This window comes from Esox lucius, chromosome 7, assembly GCF_011004845.1.
Source record: "Esox lucius isolate fEsoLuc1 chromosome 7, fEsoLuc1.pri, whole genome shotgun sequence".
Lineage (NCBI taxonomy): Eukaryota > Metazoa > Chordata > Actinopteri > Esociformes > Esocidae > Esox > Esox lucius.
In genome coordinates, this window is record NC_047575.1 from 40,183,425 (window position 1) to 40,208,768 (window position 25,344).

At 40.6% G+C, this 25,344-nt stretch overlaps 1 protein-coding gene across 1 annotated transcript; it reads right to left on the bottom strand.

The window, feature by feature from the left end:
- Positions 1–14,062: 14,062 nt before the first annotated feature.
- LOC117594684 (olfactory receptor 4S1-like) lies at positions 14,063–15,004 on the bottom strand. The gene has a single exon (XM_034293003.1). The coding sequence runs from the start codon at positions 15,002–15,004 to the stop codon at positions 14,063–14,065; it is 942 nt and encodes a 313-aa protein (XP_034148894.1).
- Positions 15,005–25,344: the final 10,340 nt, after the last annotated feature.

The following is a 25,344-nucleotide window of genomic DNA, read 5'->3' on the forward strand; positions in this document are numbered from 1 at the left end:
CAAAACAGGGCTATTGTTCACAGGGTATGAACATTTAGCTTTCATCCAAATGTTATCAAGTGGTCTATTTAAAACATAACACTAAATGTGTATGGCTAGTCCAACCACACTGACAGCTCTCTTTTTACCAGTGTTGTTTGTATTTTGATTGCATGACAGTCTAAACCTTCCTGCTTGGTATTTTGTTTAATTTCCGTTGGTATTTTTATAGCAGGAAAACCCCAAACCTTGTTGCGTCAGCACCTAGCTAGAGAACAGTAAATTGGGTGGAGTTAGTACAGTATTACAAATAAATCACATTCTGGTGTGTATGAAGCAATATCATTTATAGAATGATATATTTGCAAATTATTCATTTTACATTTTGGGATAAACCTTTACACTATTCACTGAATGAATGCGATGATCAATAGAAACGTAGCATTTGAAATGTTCATAACCGTTGTTGAACATTACAGCTTGTAAAATGCCGTTGGCATGGTACCCAATTCATGCACATTTTGGTGTGCAAAAAACATTAGTGTCATGAAAACTAAATAAAAAATCTTCCCAAATATTTGAACATAAAGTAAAGGAGAAACCTTCCTATACTGAACTGTTAGAGTTCGATGATGAAATATGGGTAGTGTATGTAAATAAAATAATGACATTATTAATGATTAAAACAGAATACAAACAACACTCAATTTTACCTGGAAGAGTGTCCTTTGCATTGTTCATTTTGTTGTTGGGTCCTGAACATACCAGATCATACGTAGGTTTGGACACTTCTCTCTCTACACCACACTTTTATTGGGCAGAATTTGAGTATCTGGAGAGACTGATGACATATACTGCTATCTCTAGAGGTTAATTTCCTGACGAGGCCACATTAATAAGACCATTATAATGAAATTCCAAAACAATAGCACAGAAATATTGTTGATGTTCATATTCACACTTGCCACAAATACCGTAGATCTCAACAAAGTTGAGCAAACATATCTGCATGTATATTCAGCTGAGTTGGTGAGCCAAGTTTGCCATACAGCAGCGGCTTTTTAATTCTGAGCCCTAATGTACTTCTGACTTTCTATCTGGTAAGAAATAAATGGTTATTACCAACGAGACTCATTGTGAGACACATTTGCAGATTACGCTTTTCAAGCATCACTGACAGTAAATAGGGCATGGATCATGGAGCTATCTTTTGTAATCTGTTTAGGAGATTCAATGAATCAATACGGCATTTCCAAATATTAACAAAATGCTTTCTGAACATTGCCCTCAAATTAGTTTGTAAATAATAATACATTCAAAGATTCATTGCAATCCAATCACATTTTTAGATGAGAAATTACATTGAATAATACAGAAATGCGTATACAAAACACGTAATAAAAAAACATGCAAAATGGCCCAAGGGCCAGAACAAGTGTAGCAATATCAGCGAAATCTGGAGTAGGCATGATGCAGAGGTTTTTTAAATAAAAAATACAAATAAACACTTCTGTGAAGCATGGTGGGAGAAGTTTTATAGCACATCTTCTGTGAAGCGTGGTGGAGGAAGTGTTATGGAACGGGCATGTATGGCTGCCAATGATGTGACTGTTGAAAAAGCACCTGTCAATCACCTGACCTGCCTGGACTTTTTTTCCTGGAAACAAACCAGAAGGCAAAAGGCACCAAGAGCAAGCAGGAACTGTAGGAGGTTGTATCAGTAGTAAATGCAGGTTATAATGTGTCGGAATGGTGATTTATTGCCCTGGAGGGTGGGACTTCCAGATTGATGTGACAGGTGGGCGGGACATCTGGTTTGTACGTGTGTTAGGGTGGGACTTCCTGTATGACGTGTTCGGGCAGGACTTCAGGAGTGAGGTATGCATGTCCGGTGACTTTATCTTTTATGATTATATTGATGTGTCCATATTTTATGTTTTACAACGCGTGATAAGCAAACCAGGCTAGCGTTATAACAGGTGGGTTATGTTGGTTTATTAACAGATGGGCCTTTGGTTTCCGGAATGTTAAATTCCCAGGCAATAAATAAGTGTTGTGTCAGCTGTAAGGTGTTTGGTGTTTAACAAATGGTTTTCGGCAAATCTATAACCCTGGGATTTTATCTTCTGACAAGTGCTACAATAGATGGCCTACAACTGGTGGTTGTTAACCTTTCATGTTATATGGGATGATTGGCGTGGTCTGTGTATTCAAACCACGCAGACATCGGTGATGGTCATTCAGTCTTGCCTGAGTGAACTTAACTACAGAATACAAAACATGGAGGATTGTGCGGCGATCAATGTTTTGGTTGAAACACCGTTGAAAGCTAACAACTTAAACGCAGCTCAGCAATTTGGTAAAAAATTACAAATGGACCGCAGAGATGCAATCAACATGCCAGCCCGAAGAAACCGTGCAGAGTTTAACCCGAATCCATCAACTACACCAGGATATGTTGGCACAGGAATGGCAATTGGAAGATGGCCGGATCGGTGGATACATCTTCAAACCAGAGCAACCAGAAGCGGCATTTTATTAATTACCTGAAGGCTAAGAGTTTAAGGCTGGTGTGAGTGATCAAATGGTTTTTAATGCCAGATTATGAGGCACCTTTCAAAAAGTGTTTTATTTGGGGCCAAAACAAGGCCCACATAATACGGTAGATGTACTGTTTAAAATTGTCAATGGGCTGAAAGAGTATGACTCTGTTAGATTGGACCTATTTCCGGGAAATGTCAGTGGGTTAGATTGTGACTACGACTGCGGACTGTTCAACTGACGCAAGACCCTAAAGCCCCGCCTTACATACTGCCTGTGACTATCAAGCAGTCTCAAGATTACAACCAAGCGGTGATTGAAGAACCCAAGGCTGAGGACTGGCTGTGTGATGCCTGAGATGACAACGCTGAAGCCTTCTACAGAACCCCTGACCCCGACAGCTCGATTCCCCCGGCATACCCAGCAAGAAACTACCACTGGATCGGATTGGTGATCAGCTAGGTCCTCTTAATCTGTCATACCTTTCAAATGCTAACAAGAGTTATCACAAAATGGAAAAACACCTTGCTCCAAAAGTTTTAAATAACATCAAGGCAACATTGGGTATGATTCTGGAAAACGTTGTTGGAGTGATTCTCCACAAAGCATGCATCGAATGTGAAGTGGACCACCTGAGCCAGACAAGACATTCTTGTCTTGATCCGCCTGATAATTTTTTTGAGACCGATTATGATGACATCGTGGAGACTGTTTTAACAATGCAACTGAAACGTGTTGGTCAAGGCTTTGAACGCATCGGGATTTCACGCACCGATGACTGATGTTCACGCGGCCGCTGAGAACTTTCTGCATGAGCTCAAGTTGGAGCCGAACATCACACAGAGACTGAGTGAGAACCGGGATGAATACATGGACAAATTTAATGAGGATGCTGTATGCGACGCAGTGGCGTCATGGTGCGACGAAAGCAAAGAGTCTGTTGTCTAAGGCCGGGTAACTTCCGTTCTCATGTTAACATGTATATAAACAAACACTGTGAGAAATATGAATGTTTGTGTAACTTTTCTGAATATCTTTGTTGTGTAATTTCGAAAACTCAAATAAAACGATGTTAAACATGTATTACTTCCCATTATTGCTCGAATGGTCTACGATGTCTGAACAGGTTATGAAAAGTATTTACAATGACCCGGCAAACCATGGTGCTTATGTGGGTAGAGAGGGTTTGAAAAGAGCGTACTTGGAGAAAACCAGGGAGATCCTCAAAAATGCCATGGCTGATGACTGGCTGCTCGTCTAGGATACAGACACGCTACACAGGCCTGTAGCTATACATTTTCAAAGAAATAGAGGTATTGTTCATGATATACAGTGGGGAGAACAAGGATTTGATACAATTTTGCAGATTTTCTTACTTACATGTAGAGGCATGTAGAAGTCTGTCATTTTTATCATAGGTACATTTCAACTGTGAGAGACGGAATCTAAAACAAAAATCCAGAAAATCAATTAATTAATTTGCACTTTATTGAATGACATAAGTATTTGATCACCTACCAACCAATTAAAATTCCGGCTCTCACAGACCTGTTAGTTTTTCTTTAAGAAGCCCTCCTGTTCTCCCCTCATTACCTGTATTAATTGCACCTGTCCACACACTCAATCAAACAGACTCCAACCTCTCCATAATGGCCAAGACCAGAGAGCTATGTAAGGGATAAAATTGTAGACCTGCACAAGGCTGGGATGGGCTACAGGACAATAGGCTAGCAGCTTGGTGAGAAGGCAACAACTGTTGGTGCAATTATTAGAAAATGGAAGAAGTTCAAGATGATGGTCAATCTCCCTTGGTCTGGGGCTCCATGCAAGATCTCACCTCGTGGGGCATCAATGATCATAAGGAAGTTGAGGGATCAACCTAGAACTACATGGCAGGACCTGGTCAATGACCTGAATAGAGCTGGGACCAGAGTCTCAAAGAAAACCATTAGTAACACACTACACCATCATGGATGAAAATCCTACAGCACACACAAGGTCCCCCTGCTCAAGCCAGCACATGTCCAGGCCCATCTGAAGTTTGCCAATTACCATCTGGATGATCCAGAGGAGGAATGGGAGAAGGTCATGTGGTCTGATGAGACAAAAATAGAGCTTTTAGGTCTAAACTCCACTCGCCATGTTTGGAGGAAGAAGAAGGATGAATACAACCCCAAGAACACCATCCCAACCGTGAAGCATGGAGGTGGAAACATCATTCTTTGGGGATGCTTTTCTGCAAAGGGGACAGGACGACTGCAACGTATTGAAGGGAGTATGGATGGGGCCATGTATCACGAGATCTTGTCCAACAACCTCCTTCCCTCAGTAAGAGCATTGAAGATGGGTTGTGGCTGGGTCTTCCAGCATGACAACGACCCGAAACACACAACCAGGGCATTTAAGGAGTGGCTCCGTAAAAAGCATCTCAATGTCCTGGAGTGGCCTAGCCAGTCTCCAGACCTGAACCCAATAGAAAATCTTTGGAGGGAGCTGAAAGTCTGTATTGCCCAGCCACAGCCCCGAAACCTGAAGGATCTGTATGGAGGAGTGGGCCAAAATCCCTTCTGCAGTGTGTGCAAACCTGGTCAAGAACTACAGGAAACGTATGCTCTCTGTAATTGCAAACAAAGGTTTCTGTACCAAATATTAAGTTCTGCTTTTCTGATGCTTGCTGAACAATGCCACTTTGGGTGACCGTGCCAGAAACAGCATAGAAATTTATAGACCGTGCTCAACCCATAGCGTTCAGCATATCCATCAACGTAGTAGGCACCGATTTTCACTTCTCCCCTGTTCAGGGCGTGTTGTATTGATATATTATCTTCGGAGGCCACATATTCAAGCCACTGGATTGTCTTCTGACAATGGTTGTAGTTGTCTGAGGGGACCAATGCAATGGTGTCCTTGCTGAGGAATCTGTTGCAAAAGACATTCATGCAAGCCGAGTCTGTAGCGCATACAACCCTCTCTCAAGATGACCACATCATTTGTGTAGGCCTTTATTTCATCCTGCATGACGAAGGGGTCGGCAGAAACATTGCATACCATTGCAAAAACTCAACTTTTTCTTCAGCCATCATGGTATTCACATCGTAGTAATGTGGTTCCGGATGGGGGCCAACATAGTTCTCATTCTTTTTGACGTTAAATTTGTAAGGAATGTAGCCTTTTTTAGAATCCTTAAAACCCATAGCTTGTGGCAAGGCCGACAGCTTCATCTGTAGGAAGCCATGACTATCAATGTATCTCTGATTGAATGTGCTGTCTGTAAAAATCATGACCTTGCTACCATTAGCAATAATTGTTGTGCCTATGCCATTGTTAGCAAGGTACTGAATCAAGATGTAACCATCGAAACCTTTAGAGTTGTGTGCTATAAATGTGTAGTCATTATATTTCGGTTGCCTAAACTTTTGGAAAAAATCTGCGACACAACCATCTCCGGCTGAACACCACGTCTCGTTATCAAAGCTAATTGCGCACACAACGTTTGCAGTGTGTACACCATTCAACGGATTGGCAAATGTCTCAAAATCATAAAATATGTAGCGCTCACTGGGGTCCGCAGGCTTGGAGGGTTTTATAAAACACTGATGATTCATTTCAACCACCAGATCCATGTTACAATTGGGACACATGTTAGCCGTGCACCTGTGCGCTTTATAGTTAATACTAACATTGTAATAGCGGCCGCAATCGACACAATATTTCTTCTGGTCACACCTGCTAACCCTACGACCCACACTTTTGTGGTGCTTCAAGCGTTTATGCTGGCTAAGCGTTTATCTGAATAACATATCCGTTTACAGTCAGGGCAATGCTTTGGGGTTGGGTATGACAATCTTCATGAAGACAGACACTACAGCTATGTTTACAACCATGTTCACCACAGGTGTTGAAACCGGTATAGCACCAGTCACAGACATAAGACACACCTAGAAAACCCTTCAGATTCATGATGCCATAGAAATGGTTATCGTGTAAGTACATAAAGACGGTTCTAGGGTGGGTGTCCTAGCTGTTTTGAAACTTGGTAAAAATCCCGGGTTTGGTGAAAGACAACAATTTTACACCCTGTCATTTCTTCAAACCGATCAATATCTGTGAATGCCATACAATCATCTAACGCTAAACCAGCGCCCGTATGTAACTCACGATCACTAACCAGGGTCTCAGGATGTGTACTGCGGGTTCAACATACCCATCAAACAAACAGAAAAACATGTAGAATCATAATTCACAGCCACATATGAATGCCTTATTTTTTTATTGATAATCTGCTCTATCAATAGTGTTTGAGCTTTACGTCGCGGGGCACCACCCTCGCAGTTTTTGACAATTTGTACCACCAGCTCTAGTGATTCATCAATAATAATCTCAGCATTACTCTGCATAACACTTTCAAGTAAATTACCAAACGTGCGTTCATTATATTAATCTGCTCTGATTGGTCACACGTACGGGGTCTATCAGAGATTCACCAATCAACTCAATCTGCAGACGATCACCAGGCCTGTGTACAAAGTCTGAAGCTCTAACAATCAAAGTATCCAAGCCTGCCCTAATACTTGCATAAAATGTGCCAAAATCACTGTCGTAATTCAACATTGTCAAATGCATTACGTGGTATAACTCTAACATCGCCGTCAATGCACTGAGTTTGCATCCGAGAGCTTGAAGGAGAGTCAACTAGATTGTGTGAAAAATGGGGGTTACTAAGCTCGGTTAACAAGCCTTGTATCTGAGGATTATTGTGTGCATCGCAGAGTAACAAAGTAATGGTTGGTTCTTTTGTTTTTTGGGGTGTGTTCAATTAATTATGTGTAGAGGTTGTCTGTTCCGTGTCTGGTCTGTTGTTAGCATTATCTTTTAACATTTTTTTCTAGCTTAACGTGTAAATAACGATCCAATTTTCAGGTTAAAGTATTCTAACTCAAACATACATTTACATACAGCGCAGTCTTGATGAGCTGACGGTATTACCTTCAGCTTTCAAGCATGAATACCCTCACGCTGTGCAGCCATAAGGTAGGATGTCCGTAACTGAATCCATTATGGTAATGTACTCTGTATCATCACCGGGCTGTCCTAAATCTGTTGGAATAAAAAAAGGAGTACCAAGGATCAGCTGTATGCATATTGTCGTAATTGTTAATAACACTTTAGTACAAGATATCTGTAAATAATTAAACTTACACAAAAACTATCTGCTCAGGTTGTGGGCTAGGCGGTTGTGTAAGATCACAACCGCTCAGTCCATCTGACACAGATGCTCGTCACTTGGTATTAATACAAAGAGGATTAACAAGCGTATACAGGTAATTAAAGCTGATTAACAATAATGTCAAAATTATTTCCAAGAATTGAAGGCCCAAAAATGTGTTTACCAAACATGGCTGGTGTTTAATTCTGCTCAGCCTAAACCGGGGATTTAAACAGGCAATATGAAAGACAGCTAAAAATGCATGGATTGCGCAATCTTAAAATTGATGTACAAATTCTTAAAAAGTTCAAATGTCTCGTTTGATAGCTTTTGTAATTGCAGCACAATTCAAATCAATTATTTCAAATGAAATAACTTGTACTCACAACAGAAATGATATACTCCGCGCTTGAAACAACAGCTGACTTCTGAGGATGCTGCGGGGTTACTGTCTTTACATCACAGCCGGGGCGCCTCCAGCAAGTGTCATTGGTTACATGTCATTGTTCTTCATGTGACACAAAAATAGGTTTTGTTGAGATAATTATCTTTTGTTTTGTTTTGTTTTATTTCAAGTTAAATACTGTTGAGAGAATGCAAAGAAGCATGCTATGACATGCTGTTGCACAGAATGGACACAAGAAGGCAGTACCTCTCAGCTTCGTCACTCTGGGACCTTTAGCGAGGCGCAGAGGAAGATAAGCTCATATTCCGGTTGAATGGAAAAAGTGTCTCTTATAACGGCGTCATATTTCCAATATTTCCAGGTTTGTTGTACATCATTTATATGACTACAAAGGGTTATAAGCTAATATGAATCCCCAGTGATGTGTGTTTAATAAGCTAAAGGTACGTTAAGTGTGTAAAGTCCAATGATAACGTTGTGAAGTTGAGAGGAAATGGCGGCCGACAGTCACTCGAATGTTTTCTCTTATCTATTCCTAACTGCTTAGGGATATTTCTGAGTTTATTACTGTGGATGTGTAGAGCAACTGTGTGTGTAAGGCTATGCATTACTGGTAAGAAATAACATTTACAGATAAACAAAAGCAGTTTACAGATGTAGCTTTGGGTGAAACGCACATGGTAGTATTAGACGCACATGGTAGTATTAGATTTTAACACAGTTTCGGTTAATAGAAATTAAGTGTTAAAGTTATGAGACAAATATGATTTATATTGAAATTTGTACTCATGTAATGTAAATACAATTTTTTTCTGTTATATTATGTGAACACTTACAGAATGTATAATGAATACAGAAATACTTGTTAATGAGAGATAACAGAGTATATGGTTTAGAGAGAAAATGTGTGTTTATGGTTTAAGATAAAACTGCGATAAGTTAATGTTGAGGAAATATGTGATAATACATGTATGTGGAAATGTACTTTTGAAGAGAATGTGACTTCATGTTATCCAGTTGTGGATATTACCTGTGTTTCAATACAGAGCAATAAAAGATAGCAGTAATAATTCTTGATTGGAGGGATAAAGTTGAAATTAAGTTGTTAATAAAATAGGAGCTATGTTGTCTGGGGCTATATGCCCCTGGTAGGGTCTCCCAAGGCAAACAGGTCCTAGGCAACGGGTCAGACTAAGAGCGGTTCAAAACCCCCTTAATGATGAAAAACATTTTGTGTTCTGTGACGTTGCCTGGTATGGCGTAGCCGGGGCCCCACCCTGGAGCCAGGCCCGGGGTTGGGCCTCGTTCGCGAGCGCCTGGTGGCCGGGTCTTTCCCCATTGGGCTCGGCCGGGTTCAGCCCGAACGAGCGACATGGGGCCGCCTTCCCGTGGGCTCACCACCCACAGGAGGGACCATAAGGGGCCGGTGCGGAGAGGATCGGGCGGCAGTCGAAGGCGGGGGCCTAGACAACCCGATCCCTGGACACGGAAACTAGCTCTAGGGACGTGGAACGTCACCTCGCTGGCGGGGAAGGAGCCTGAGATCGTGCGTGAGGTTGAGAGGTTCCGACTAGAGGTAGTCGGGATCACCTCTACGCACGGCTTGGGCTCTAGAACCACACTCCTTGAGAGAGGATGGACTCTTCACCACTCTGGAGTTGCCCATGGTGAGAGGCGGCAGGCTGGTGTGGGTTTGCTTATAGCTCCCCAGCTCTGCCGCCATGTGTTGGAGTTTACCCCGGTGAACGAGAGGGTCGTTTCCCTACACCTACGGGTCGGGGATAGGTCTCTCACTGTGGTTTGTGCCTACGTGTCGAACGGTAGTTCAGAGTACCCAACCTTCTTGGAGTCTCTGGGAGGGGTGCTGGAAAGTGCTCCGACTGGGGACTCTATCGTTCTACTGGGGGACTTCAACGCCCACGTGGGCAACGACAGTGACACCTGGAGGGATGTGATTGGGAGGAACGGCCCCCCTGATCTGAACCCGAGCGGTGTTCAGTTATTGGACTTCTGTGCTAGTCACAGTTTGCCCATAACGAACACCATGTTCAAGCATAAGGGTGCCCATCAGTGCACGTGGCACCAGGACACCCTAGGCCGCAGGTCGATGATCGACATTGTTGTCGTTTCATCTGACCTGCGGCCGTATGTCTTAGACACTCGGGTAAAGAGAGGGGCGGAGCTGTCAACTGATCACCACCTGGTGGTGAGTTGGATCCGATGGCGGGGGAGGAAGCTGGACAGACTCGGCAGGCCCAAGCATACTGTAAGGGTCTGCTGGGAACATCTGGCTGAGTCTCCTGTCAGAGAGATCTTTAACTTCGACCTCCGGCAGAGCTTCGACTGAATCCCGAGGGAGGCTGGAGATATTGAGTTCGAGTTGACCATGTTCTCCACCGCCATTGTCGAAGCGGCCGCTCAGATCTGTGGCCGTAAGGTCTCCGGTGCCTGTTGATGCGGCAATCCCCGAACCCGGTGGTGGAAACCGGAAGTAAGGGATGCTGTCAAGCTGAAGAAGGAGTCCTATCAGGCCTGGTTGGCTTGTGGGACTCCTGAGGCAGCTGACGGGTACCGACAGGCCAAGCGGACTGCAGCCCGGGTGGTTGTGGAGGCAAAAACTCGGGCCTGGGAGGAGTTCGGTGAGGCCATGGAGAAGGACTATCGGCTGGCCTCGAAGAGATTCTGGCAAACCATCCGGCGCCTCAGGAGAGGGAAACAGTGCCCTACCAACGCTGTTTACAGTAGAGGTGGGCAGCTGTTGACCTCAACTGGGGATGTCGTCGGGCGGTGGAAGGAGTACTTCGAGGATCTCCTCAATCCCGCCGTCACGTCTTCCATTGAGGAAGCAGAGGATGAGGGCTCAGAGGTGGATAGAAGTTTCTAATTTTTGCAATGTTTCGAAGATGAAAATTAGCAACTCTTGAGACATATTTTATATGTTCTTCATAGGAGAGGTCAGGGTCAAGGGTAATGCCAAGGTTTTTTACAGTTTTTTGGGATACGACCATGCAGCCGTCGAGGTTCACAGTGAGATCTGCTAACAATGCTCTTTGTTTTTTGGGTCCTAAAACGAGCATTTCTGTTTTATTTGAGTTTAAGAGCAAGAAATTCTCTGTCATCCACTTCCTAATATCTGAAACGCATGCTTCCGAAGTAGCTAATTTAGGGGCTTCTCCATGCTTCATTGAAATATATAACTGTGTCATCAGCATAACAGTGAAAGTTAATATTATGATTTAGGATTACATCGCCCAGAGGGAGCATATATAGTGAGAACAATAATGGGCCCAGAACCGAGCCTTGAGGAACTCCAAAGAATACCTTTGACTTGTCAGAGGATATGCCATCCACCATAACGAACTGATATCTTTCAGATAAATAAAATTTAAACCAGGCTAGAACATGTCCACGTAGCCCAATTTGGGTTTCCAGTCTCTCTAAGAGAAGGGAGTGATCAATAGTGTCAAAAGCAGCATTAAGATCAAGAAGCAACAGGACGGATGCGGAACCTTTGTCTGAGGCCATTAGAAGGTCATTTGTTACCTTCACGAGTGCAGTCTTAGTACTATGATGGGATCTGAAACCGGACTGGAATATTTCATAAATGTTATTTTTCTTTAGGTAGGCATTTGTGAAACAAATTTTTTAAGATTTTTGAGAGGAACGGGAGGTTAGATATTGGCCTATATTTGTTTAATATGTCGGGATCCAGATTAGATTTTTTTTAGAAGAGGCTTAATTTCCGCTGTTTTTAGTGAGTTTGGTATGCATCCGGAGGAAAGGGAGCAATTTATTATGTTCAGCATTGGCTGACCTAGCACAGGAAATAGCTCCTTAAGTAATTTTGTTGGAATCGGGTCTAGCTGAGAGTTTGTGGGTTTAGAACTCATTACAAATTTTGTAAATGTGTCGAGCGATACGGTATCATTTCAGTACAGTGAACTCATTGTCATGTTCAAGAAACCAATTTGAAATGATTCGTGCTTTGTGACATGGTGCATTAGCCATCAGAGGATGGGTACATGGTGGTCATAAAGGGATGGACATGGTCAGAAACAATGCTCAGGTAGGCCATGGCATTTAAACGATGCCCAATTGGCACTAAGGGGCCTAAAGTGTGCCAAGAAAACATCCCCCACACCATTACACCACCACCACCAGCCTGCAGAGTGGTAACAAGGCATGATGGATCCATGTTCTCATTCTTTTTACGCCAAATTCTGACTCTACCATCTGAATGTCTCAATCATCAGACCAGGCAACATTCTTCCAGTCTTCAACTGTCCAATTTTGGTGAGCTCGTGCAAATTGTAGCCTCTTTTTCCTATTTGTAGTGGAGATGAGTGGTACCCGGTGGGGTCTTCTGCTGTTGTAGCCCATCCGCCTCAAGGTTGTGCGTGTTGTGGCTTCACAAATGCTTTGCTGCATACCTCGGTTGTAACGAGTGGTTATTTCAGTCAAAGTTGCTCTTCTATCAGCTTGAATCAGTCGGCCCATTCTCCTCTGACCTCTAGCATCAACAAGGCATTTTCGACCACAGGACTGCCGCATACTGGATGTTTTTCCCTTTTCACACCATTCTTTGTAAACCCTAGAAATGGTTGTGCGTGAAAATCCCAGTAACTGAGCAGATTGTGAAATACTCAGACCGGCCCGTCTGGCACCAACAACCATGCCACGCTCAAAATTGCTTAAATCACCTTTTCTTTCCGAGTGTATACAAAACAGTACATACTGTACATACACCATCATCCACAAAGTACGTACTTTGGTAAGCACAGTGGATATAAAAAGTCTACACATCCCTGATAAAATGCAAAGTTTTTGTGATGTAAAAGAATGAGACAAAGATTAATAATGTCCAAAAAAAATCCTTTTAATGGGAAAAATAAAAAACTGTGCACACCTTTAAACTAATACTTTGTTGAAGCACCTTTTTCATTTTATTACAGCACTCAGTCTTTTTGGGTAGGAGTCTATCAGCATGGCACATCTTAACGTGGAAATATTTGTCCACTCTTCATTGCAAACGCGCTCCAAATCAGATTGCGAGGACATCTCCTGTGCACAGCCCTTTTCAGATCACCCACAGATTTTCTATTGGATTCAGGTCTGGGCTCTGTCTGGGCCATTCCAAAACGTTGATATTCTTCTGGTGAAGCCATGCTTTTGTGGATTTGGATGTGTGCTTTGGGTCGTTGTCATGCTGAAAGGTGAACGTCCTCTTCATATTCAGCTGTCTAACTGGTGCCTGAAGGTTTTGTGCCAAAATTGCCTGGTATTTGGAACTGTTCATTATTCTCTCCACCCTGACTAAGGCAAAAAAACTGGCCCAAAGCAGGATGCTGCCACCGCCATGCTTCACTGTGGCTATGGTGTTCTTTGGGTGATCTGCAATGTTGTTTTTACGTCAAACATACCTTTTGGAATTATGGCCAAAAAGTTCAACCTTGGTTTAATCAAACCATAACACATTTGCCCACATGCTTTTGGGGGACTTGATGTTTGTTTTGGCAAACTTCAGCCAGGCTTAGATGTTTTTCTTTGTAAGAAAAGGCTTCTGTTTTGCCACCCTACTCCATAGCCCATTCATATGAAGAATACGGGAGATTGTTGTCACATGTAGCACACAAACAGTACTTGACAGAAAATCTTTTTTAACAAAAATGTTAAGTTTGTCTGAATGTTTGTTAGTCTGTTTCAATGAAACACTATAATTAATATATCTGTGAAAACTGAGATTAAACAAAACAGAGATTTACTAGTGACATTTTTTATTGTGATCCCGTTGTATTGATTAGAGTCCCCTTTTTTTGAGTGCAACAAGAAGATTGGGGAAAATGTACAACTTCCAAATTCCAAACTGCTTAAAGTCTGCAACCTATTGACCCCATCAGACAGTACACAAAAAATTACACCACAACAAACATCTAGCTTAGAGCAGAAACTTTACAGCTGAACATCTTTCTTGCGCTATTCCGAATCTGATTGAGGTTCATCCCATATATGATAGGATTTATCAGAGGAGGAACAACTAGAAACTCCACAGACATGATATTCTTCAGGGCCAACAGACTGGTGTTGCTGCCATAACGAGCATACATCACATCGAAGAGAAGAGATATGACAAAGTTACTCAGTGTGATCAGATGAGGCAGACAGGTCTGCATAAACTTCCTCCTTCCTGCCTGGGAACGCAAAGATGCTTTGATGATGTTCACATACGATACCAATATAAGTATCATTTGAGAAAAATTATATGACGTGACAATGAAACCGTAGAGATTGTTCAGAGTGGTGTCAACACATGCCAGCTTCACAACCACCCAGGCTGAGCAGTAGAATTTATCAATGTCAAAACTACAGAAGGTTAACCTAGCTGTTAGCACTATTCCAATAGTAATTTCTAGCAATGAGAAAAGCCATGTTAAAAGAATCAGTGTCCACACTTTTCTAATTGTCATAATACAGTGGTAGTGAAGTGGCTTACAGATGGCAACATATCTGTCATAAGCCATCACTGTTAAGTTGGTACATTCACAAAAAACATAAAAGTAGATGACAAATATTTGGGTTAGACACCCAATGTATGTAATCACATGAGAGTCAAATAAAATGTCATAAAGTATCTTTGGGTAGAAAGATGAAGCACCAATGATACCATTAAAACACAGGTTACAGAGGAATAAATACATTGGTTCATGCAATATTTTCTCTAGAACAATAGCACAGATTAGTGTCACGTTGATAAACATTGTAAAAAGGTAGAGGATGAGAATAAATACAAAATAGATGTGTCTGTTTGTCTGCGTCACATTCAGTCCATGCAGCACAAACACTATCTCCTGGGAGGAGTTGAACAGGGATGTCATTGACAACAGGCACAGGCAGCTTCTGTTTACATGACCTGCCTGAACATTTTGCTTTTAATTGCGTACGGCCTGTCTAACAATATTGACAGCTCTTTTTTTACCAGGGTTGTTTGTATTTTGATTGCAGGACAACCCAAACCTTCCTGCTTGGTATTTTGATTGATTTATGTTGGTATACTGATAGCAGGAAAACCCAAAACCATCTTGATTCAGCACTCAGCTAGAGAACAGGAAATAGAGAGCAGTAAGTACAGTATTAGACATGTATCACATTCTGGTGTATATGAAGCAATATACTCTATGAAATTATTTATTTGCAAATCATTCAACTCACAGCTTTGGAGAAACCTTAACTATTCACTGAGGAAATTTGATTATCAATAGATATATAGTATTTTCAAAGTTTGTTGAAGCTGATCAGTGATGTATATCTTGATATACAAAGTTAAGGAGAAACCGTCCATTATCGAACTTTAGGAGTTAGATGATAAAACAAAGTCAATTCAAAGTCTTCAAGGTAATAAATGACTGTTTAAAACAGAATACAAACAACAATTAGTTTTACCTGGAAGATGATCCTTTCCATTGTTCATTTTGATTTTGGGTCCTGAACAGACCAGATCACATGTGGATATGACACCTCTCTCTCCATGCCACACTTTTATTGTGCAGAATCAAAGTATCTGGAGGGAGTGACGACATTTACAATAAACCTCTAGAGGTTAATTTACTCATGAGTTCGGATTCTAAATCAAACAATATCAATGACTCTATAGGATTCTCTACTTCTGTTTGACGGCATTCATGAACATATTGTTTATACCATTTAGAAATGCTAAAATGTTTAATACTTTTGACATGCTATTATTCAGGGCACCTGTAACGTGGTGAGAGTGGGGAGGCAGGCACAGGATATGGGTGTTCATAATGTGGCCGCACAAAACACTTGTGAACAGCAAGTTCAGTTACAGAGGACATTCTATACAGAGAGTTACACAGAAAACAATGGGTCAAAGCTGTTGGATAGGGGTTTGTATAGTGGTTACTTTAGTAAGAAAGTACTTGGTCGAACATCAAGGGAGAAACATAAACTTTATTAAAAGCACTGCAGCAGAGTTATCTGATGTTACATGTTCAATCGATCTCACTGTAAAGATGGTTGCTAGCGGTTACATACGTTGAGGGGCGTGTCTACCTAGCACAGATCACATCTCCACAAGGACCCCAATGCCTAATGGTCAATCTAAACATTTCATATTCCTGAGGTTGGCAGACCATGACCTACAGAACATCTAAACACAGATGTTCCTGTTGTTCTCATTATCACGGCACATTTAACTTTAATGAAACATATGTTCATATGATTCTACAATGCCTGGAAAAAAGGTACTGCTGAAACAGCGTATAATATCACCATGGACACCTAAAGAGGAACACAATAACGCACAAGGACTAGGAAGCAGTGGGAACAGATATAGGCTGAATCTCAAATGCGAGAAATGTTTATGTCGCAACCCATAGTACGCTGAAAATATGCCAGCAGTTCCCTGATGTTCTACTATTTCTGTTGGATTTTTGAAGTATGCGTTCATTCAAGCGATTTGGGGTAATATAGACCACAACCCCTTGCGCTGAGGGGTTTCCATGATTCTCTCTTCTTTTCACCAGAAGAAAAATTCTGTTATAGTCAACCACAGCTCCGAAAAATATTTAAGAGACCACTGCACTTTTTCTTTCCTTTCCAAAAAAGTTGAAAAAGACGTTTTTTTAGTGAGGAACAGAAGGTTTCAAATTAAGAGACCACTGCAAATTTAACGCTTCTGTTCTTCACTCAAAATTTTCCTTATCAACTTTTTTGGAAAGGAATGTCATATTTTCCAAATCAATGGCAACATTTCACAATTTCTGCCAGAATATGCAAACTTATGAGCACAACTGTAGTTCGTTATCTTGAGGAAGTATAGCGGAGCTGTGCCTGTCCATGCATTTTATGCTCCAGTGGCTGGTGTACGATACCAAACAGTATCAGCTATTTGGTCCTTGTGTGTCAAAGATTCTGCACTGTCACACATCAAATAAGCTTTTCATTCAAGGCTTCAAAAAAAGTCAGTTATAAAACTTTGGATTTCAGTTAAAAAGTTTGATTTCTGGACAATAATTGACTTACAACTACAGGGGATTACCTAATCAATATTGAAAATGTTTTCAAGGTTTGTGTTCTCTATACATTTTGTTTCTCAATGGCCCCAATTTAAATAAATAATGACCAGCAGTCTAGACATTTTAAGTTGTATTAGTGAAAAAGAAATGGTAAAGGTGTGTGTGTGTGTGTAGACAACATTGCTTAGAGGAAGTATCTCTACATTAACATTAGAAGCACAAATAGCTTTAAATTACAGCAGAAGTATTCATTCCTCACCTCAGAGACCCCTAAACATTTTAAAATGTTGCTGTAACTCCAAACAGGCACACCTGATTAGCTAATAAAGTGCTTGATGTTTAGCTCGCACACCTAACAAGCATAACAACTTCTGTGTTAAGTTTTTGTTGATTTCACCTGTGACTTTAGTCTTCTCACCTGTCTAGTTTTCCCCTCATCACCTCCTGGTTTTCTCTCCCCAGTTGCCTGTCTCTTTGTCGGTCAATGTTGAATGTTACGTTTAGTTCCTGCCAAATCCTGTTATGCCTTGTCATGTTTAAGGCTTTCGGATTACAAAACATGTACTTATTCATCACTGTTATTACTGTGTTTGTGACCTGCTTCACCGTGAAATGTGACAATATGGAAAAGATAAAATACATGGAATAGCTGTGGGTCCCCGAGAAAAATGGAAAACAATTAACTTTAGTTTGAAATAAATGCTTTAAAATGGTGATACAGATTATGGGTTTTTGCGTTTCCTTACAATAAAGCAAAATATGTATGCAACAAAATGTGTTGTTTTTATACAGAAAACTGTTCATTTAGTGCACCTTTAAGGACATTCTCAAATTAATAATAATCGGTATTAACTACTTAAGTAAAAATAAATAGTTTTAATTAGTTATTTTGCAGATGTTAGGTTCTGTTTTTGTTCTGTTTGGGTTTTGCCTTTTCTTTTAAGCGAACTGTTAACATATTGCAAAGACAAGCAAAGCTCATATTATACTCATTGTTTTGTATTATTATATGAAATGCTTCAGTGGCCGCAATTTATCATATTTCCTAAAGATTTACAAACAAGGGTTTAAATGGTCATTATTGGTAACACTTCAATGGTAATCAAGTACTTTGTCCTTTCTAATATTTATTAATTTAGAATACTTTCTAGATTTACATATTCTCTTGTTGATCAGTGGCAAAATCTCCTAATTAAATCCATTAGACGCCATGTCGTAAAACAAAATGTGGACAAGTGCAACAGGGGTGAATGGTTTTGGAAGCCAGTGTAGCTAGCTACACAGAACTCCAAAATCAAACACTTGGATAAAAAAGCTCAGAAATTTGCACAATTTGCCAAATCAGTTGAAAACCAAGAAACATTTAAAGAATAATAAAGTAGTTATTAGTGAGTGGAACAGTGATTTGAATGTTTATCACAATAGAATGGATTGTAATGTTGATGCCCTTCATATACTGTGGGGAGAACAAGTATTTGATAAACTGTCTATTTTGCAGGTTTTCCTACTTACAAAGCATGTAGAGGTCTGTAATTTCTTTCATAGGTACACTTAAACTGTGAGAGACGGAATCTAATCCAGGAAATCACATTGTATGATTTTTAAATAATTAATTTGCATTTTATTGCATGACATAAGTATTTGATCACCTACCAACCAGTAAGAATTCCAGTTCTCACAGAACAGTTAGTTTTTATTTAAGAAGCCCTCCTGTTCTCCACTCATTACCTGTATTAACTGCACCTGTTTGAACTCATTACCTGTATAAAAGACACATGTCCAAAAACTCAATCAAACAGACTCCAACATCTCCACAATGGCCAAGACCAGAGAGCGCTGTAAGGACATGAGGGATACAAGTGTAGACCTGCACAAGGCTGGGATGGGCTACTGGACAATAGGCAAGCAGCTTGGTGAGAAGGCAACAACTGTTGGCGCAATTATTAGAAAATGGAAGAAGTTCAAGATGATGGTCAATCTCCCTCGGTCTGGGGCTCCATGCAAGATCTCATCTCGTGGGGTATCAAAGAGGAAGGTGAGGGATCAGCCCGGAACTACACAGCAGGACCTGGTCAATGACCTGAAGAGAGCTGGGACCAGTCTCAAAGAAAACCATTAGTAACACACTACGCCGTCATGGATTAAAATCCTGCAGCGCACGGAAGGTCCCCCTGCTCAAGCCACCGCATGTCCAGGCCCATCTGAAGTTTGCCAATGACCATCTGAATGATCCAGAGGAGGAATTGGAGAAGGTCATGTGGTCTGATGAGACAAAAATAAAGCTTTTAGGTCTAAACTCCACTCGCCATGTTTGGAGGAAGAAGAAGGATGAGTTTAACCCCAAGAACACCATCCCAACCTTGAAGCATGGAGGTGGAAACATCATTGTTTGGGGATGCTTTTCTGCAAAGGGGGCAGGACGACTGCAGGTCTGTGTGGAGGAGTGGGCCAAAATCCCTGCTGTAGTGTGTGCAAACCTGGTCAAGAACTACAGGAAACGTAAGATCTCTGTAAATTGCAAACAAAGGTTTCTACTTTTCTGATGTATCAAATACTTATGTCATGCAATAAAAGGCTAATTAATTACTTAAATATCATACAATGTGATTTTCTGGATTTTTGTTTTCTGATTCCGTCACTCACAATTGAAGAGTACCTATGATTAAAAATAACAGACTTCTACATGCTTTGTAAGTGGGAAAACCTGCAAAATTGGCAGTGTATCAAATACTTGTTCTCCCCACTGTAAATTTCAGCTGGATTTGGTTGACATGAGTGCTTACAGTGTGGAAAACAATAACATGAAATGTATGTTAACATGCATAGATTTATTAAGCAAATACGCATGGATTCGCGTGCTGAGAAATAAAAGCGCTATCGAGGTAATGCAAACGTTTGAAGACATTATATTAAAAGAAGGAAGAACACCACAAAAAGTCTAAACAGCAGGAAGTAGTTTTTTAATTCACACTTTGAAATGTTAATGAAGTACAACATAAAACATTTTGCTACAGCAATTGATGTCAAAGCGAGTATCGTTGAGAGATTTAATAAAACAATTAAATCACGAATGTGGAGGTATCTCATAGCTGCCAACACTCATGGCTATGTTGAGGTTATTCAAGATTTAGTTCATGGATACAACCATAGCTACCATTGGTCCATTAAGATGAAGTCAGCTGACGTTTGTGCAGAGAATGTTAGATTAGTTATGAAGAACCGGTATGGTACAACAATAATGAGAAATGGTAATCATAGCTACAAGTTCCAGGTTGGGGATACTGTGAGACTCTCAAAGCTGAGAGGTGCGTTTACAAAAGGCTACGAAAAAGGGTACTGTTGAAGTCTAACACTTCACTGAGTTGGTTTGTTGGAAAGGAGAATAACACACCAGGAGTCAGGTCAATTACCGTACTGCATATTCCGTTTATTACAAAAGCTTTTGGAGACAAATGTCGCCGCACAATGTCTAAACATGAACTGTCATAACAGCTTTACTTATACTTCAAACACACCTAAAAAGTGGGGGCGTTAAGGTAGCCAAGCAGTGTGCCATTGGTCCAATTTATGTTCTATACCTTATATGTGTACATGCAGCACAAGCGTCATATTTGGGCTTTATGTCTTCAGCTTAAAGTTCCTCAGTATGTGTGTGCGTTGTCCATCTGTGTCCTGTTTGCCTAAGACACCCAAGCTAAATCTACTTCTTCTTCCTAGCAACCATCTAAATAAGATTTCCTATTTTCCTACATGCAACTTTCAATATCTGCATTTTGCTACAGACATTCAACATTTGGCCTTAATGCTTATAACAGTTTAACAGCTTATACATTCAGTATATCCACAGTACACAGATGAATATTTGACAATAACAATGTATACAGAATAAACGATTACGATGGTGATATGATAGTTGGGACCTTTTATGAACAAGAATTACTGAAAATAATCGTGGCTAAGGATAAATCTTTTAAAGTAGAAACAGTTTTGGATAAGAAAGTACAGAAAGGGAAGAAAAAGAGTCTTGTGAAATGGCTTGGTTGGCCTGAGAAATTCAACAGCTGGATACCATCGGAACAAGTGCTTGACCTAGAAGCTGGATAAAACTCCTGGATTTTCAGGATCACGTCATTTACATTGACTACGATCAGCGTGGGTGACGGTGGCTTCTACATATCGCTGCCCAGTAACTCATCGAGACATGTCTATCCAAGCAATACGAGTTCGAGCTATACCATAAAATTTGCCAAATGTATAGATTTGAAAGGTTTTGGGAAGTATCTTTGATAGAATTCCAATACGGGCATACGTAGAAGACTTTTACATTGGGTGAAAACGCATTTGAACTACATGACTCGAATAACGACAAAACTTGGAAATAGGAACTCAACACCGGTTATTACAATGGCATAGTAAAACTTGTGGCAGAGATCAACAGTTATAGAAAACCACATGGTGTATGGGCGGGGTATGATGAATTTAAAATAGAATGTTTCTTAAAGATGAGCCCCATTTTAGTTCGAAATATAGTACAAAACTGGAACAGATATTGGGCTTAAAACCAGGCAACCCATACGGAAAAGAAATGTATTTTAAATATATTTTTGCAATGCAAAATGTATGTAGAATGTATGCAGAATTTGTTGAAAACATTTAACTTAATTCAAAATACATTTCAGGTATCACAATGTATTTCACCTTTTATTCTGAAATGTATTTAAAAATGTATACATACATTTATCTTTATTCAAAATAAATTTCAGGTATCAAAATGTATTTCACCTTTTATTCTGAAATCTATTTAAAAATGTATAAATACATTTAACTATATTTAAAATAAATGTATTTTCCGTATGGGAAGCGCTGGTACGCCCCATGGTACGGAACATTCTCCACAGATATTCTGGCTGGGTTTAACACCCTATACATCTACACAGATATAATTGATTATCAATGTGTTGGTGACAGTCATGTCCCACTGTTGCCAACTGTACATACAGGTGCTGGTCATAAAATTTGAATATCATCAAAGAGTTGATTTATTTCAGTAATTCCGTTAAAAAAGTGAAACTTGTATAATGTATACATTCATTCCACACAGACTGATATATTTCAAGTGTTAATTTCTTTTAATTTTGATGATTATAACTGAAAACTTATAAAAAACCCAAATTCAGCATCTCAAAAAATTTGAATATTGTGAAAAAGTTCAATATTCAAGACACCTGGTGCCACACTCTAATCAGCTAATTAACCCAAAACACCTGCAAAGGCCTTTAAATTGTCTCTCAGTCTAGTTCTGTAGGCAACACAATCATGGGGAAGACAGCTGACTTGACAGCTGTCCAAAAGACGACCATTGACCCCTTGCACAAGGAAGGCAAGACACAAAAGGTCATAGCTAAAGAGGCTGGCTGTTCACAGAGCTCTGTGTCCAAGCACATTAATAGAGAGGCGAAGGGAAGGAAAAGATGTGGTAGAGGATTGTGAAACCCTGGAGAGGATTGTGAAACAAAACCCATTCAAAAATGTGGGGGAGATTCACAAAGAGTGGACTGCAGCTGGAGTCAGTACTTCAAGAACCACCACGCTCAGATATATGCAAGACATGGGTTTCAGCTGTCGCATTCCTTGTGTCAAGCCACTCTTGACCAACTTTATGGAGATGCAGATTTCATTTTCCAACAGGACTTGGCACTTGCACACAGTGCCAAAGCTAACAGTACCTGGTTTAAGGACCATGGTATCCCTGTTCTTAATTGGCCAGCAAACTCGCCTGACCTTAACCGTATAGAAAATCTATGGGGTATAGTGAAGAGGAAGATGTGATACGCCAGACCCAACAATGCAGAAGAGCTGAAAGCCACTATCAGAGCAACCTGGGCTCTCATAACACCTGAACAATAGATGATGCCAATAGATCATCCAGATGGTCATTGGCAAACTTCAGACGGGCCTGGACATGCGCTGGCTTGAGCAGGGGGACCTTGCGTGCGCTGCAGGATTTTAATCCATGACGGCGTAGTGTGTTACTAATGGTTTTCTTTGAGACTGTGGTCTCCGCTCTCTTCAGGTCATTGACCAGGTCCTGCCATGATTAACCGTCATCTTGAACTTCTTCCATTTTCTAATAATTGTGCCAACAGTTGTTGCCTTCTCACCAAGCTGCTTGTCTATTGTCCTGTAGCCCATCCCAGCCTTGTGCAGGTCTACAATTTTATCCCTGATGTCTGTACACAGCTCTCTGGTCTTGGCCATTGTGGAGAGGTTAATACAGGTAATGAGAGGAGAACAGGAGGGCTTCTTAAAGAAAAACTAACAGATCTGTGAGAACTGGAATTCTTACTGGTTGGTAGGTGATCAAATACTTATGTCATGCAATAAAATGCAAATCATACAATGTGATTTTCTGGATTTTTGTTTTAGATTGTCTTTCACAGTTGAAGTATACCTATGATCAAAAGACCTCTACATGCTTTGTAAGTAGGAAAACCTGCATAATACTTGTTCTCACCACTGTATATAGATAGTTATTGTATCAATGTCATTTACATTTTTTTAAAAATGAACATTGTCGTGCCATGAAATTAAAAAGTATGGCAGTCTAAAGTTCATCTTCACTCTCGCTAGAAATTGCTCAATTCTTATGACAATTCCATGTAGTAAGTAGAAACTAGTAGGCTAAAAAGTCATACAGTTCATAGATGTGTGATGGAAGTAAACTGAATGAGAAACATTAGTCAATTTTACATATTATTCATGGTGACTAGCTAAATATTCAAACCTGTTGTGATGTGGTTGTGACATTAGATCACATTAGATCACATGTTGTGTTGCAATCCAACCCAACGGCAAGACACAATTTTCTGATGAGGTACTATGTCCCAATTGATCCAAATACTGGCATACTTTTGTAAGCACATTGGATATAAAAAGTCTACACATCCCTGATAAAATGCAATGTTTTTGTGATGTAAAAGAATGAGACAAAGATTAATCATGTAAAAAAAAATCCACTTTTAATGGGAAAAATAAAAAACTCACAATAACCTGTTTGTATAACTGTGCACACCCTTAAACTAATACTTTGTTGAAGCACCTTTTTCATTTTATTACAGCACTCAGTCTTTTTGGGTAGGAGTCTATCAGCATGGCACATCTTGATGTGGCAATATTTGCCCTCTCTTCATTGCAAACGCGCTCCAAATCAGATTGCAAGGACATCTCCTGTGCACAGCCTTTTTCAAATCACCCCACAGATTTTCTCTTAGATTCAGGTCTGGGCTCTGGCCAGGCTATTCCAAAACGTTGATCTTCTTCTGGTGAAGCCATGCTTTTGTAGATTTGGATGTGTGCTTTGGGTCGTTGTCGTGCTGAAAGGTGATCTTCATCTTCAGCTGTCTAACAGACGCCTGAAGGTTTTGTGCCAAAATTGCCTGGTATTGGGAACTGTTCATAATTCTCTCCATCCTGACTAAGGCCTCGGTTCCAGCTGAAGAAAAACAGCCCCAAAGTAGGATGCTGCCACCACCATGCTTCACTGTGGCTATGTGCAATGTTGTTTTTGTGCCAAACATACCTTTTGGAATTATGGCCAAATAGTTCTACTTTGGTTTAATCAGACCATAACACATTTTCCTACGTGCTTTTGGGGGACTTTATGTTTGTTTTTGCAAACTTCACCCGGGATTAGATGTTTTTCTTTGTAAGAAAAGGCTTTCCGTTTTGCCACCCTACCCCATAGCCCATTCATATGAAGCAGTGGTTCCCAACTACGGCCCTGAAGGTCCCAACAGTACACATTTTCATTGTAGCCCAAGCCAAGCACAACTGATTCAACTTGTCAACTAATCATCAGGCTCTCATTGAGTTGAATTGGGTGTGCTTGTCCAGGGCTACAACAAAAATGTATGCTGTTGGGGGTACTCGAGGACTGGAGTTGGGAACCACTGATGAAGAATACGGTTGATTGTTGTCACATGTAGCACACAGCCAGTACTTGCCAGAAATTCCTGCAGTTCCTTTAGTGTTCCTATAGGCCTCTTGGAAGCCTCCTTGACCAGTTTTCTTCTCGTTTTTTCATCAATTTTGCAGGGACATCCAGTTCTTGGTAATGTCTCTGTTGTGCCACATTTTCTCCACTTAATGATGACTGTCTTCACTGTGTTCCATGGTATTTC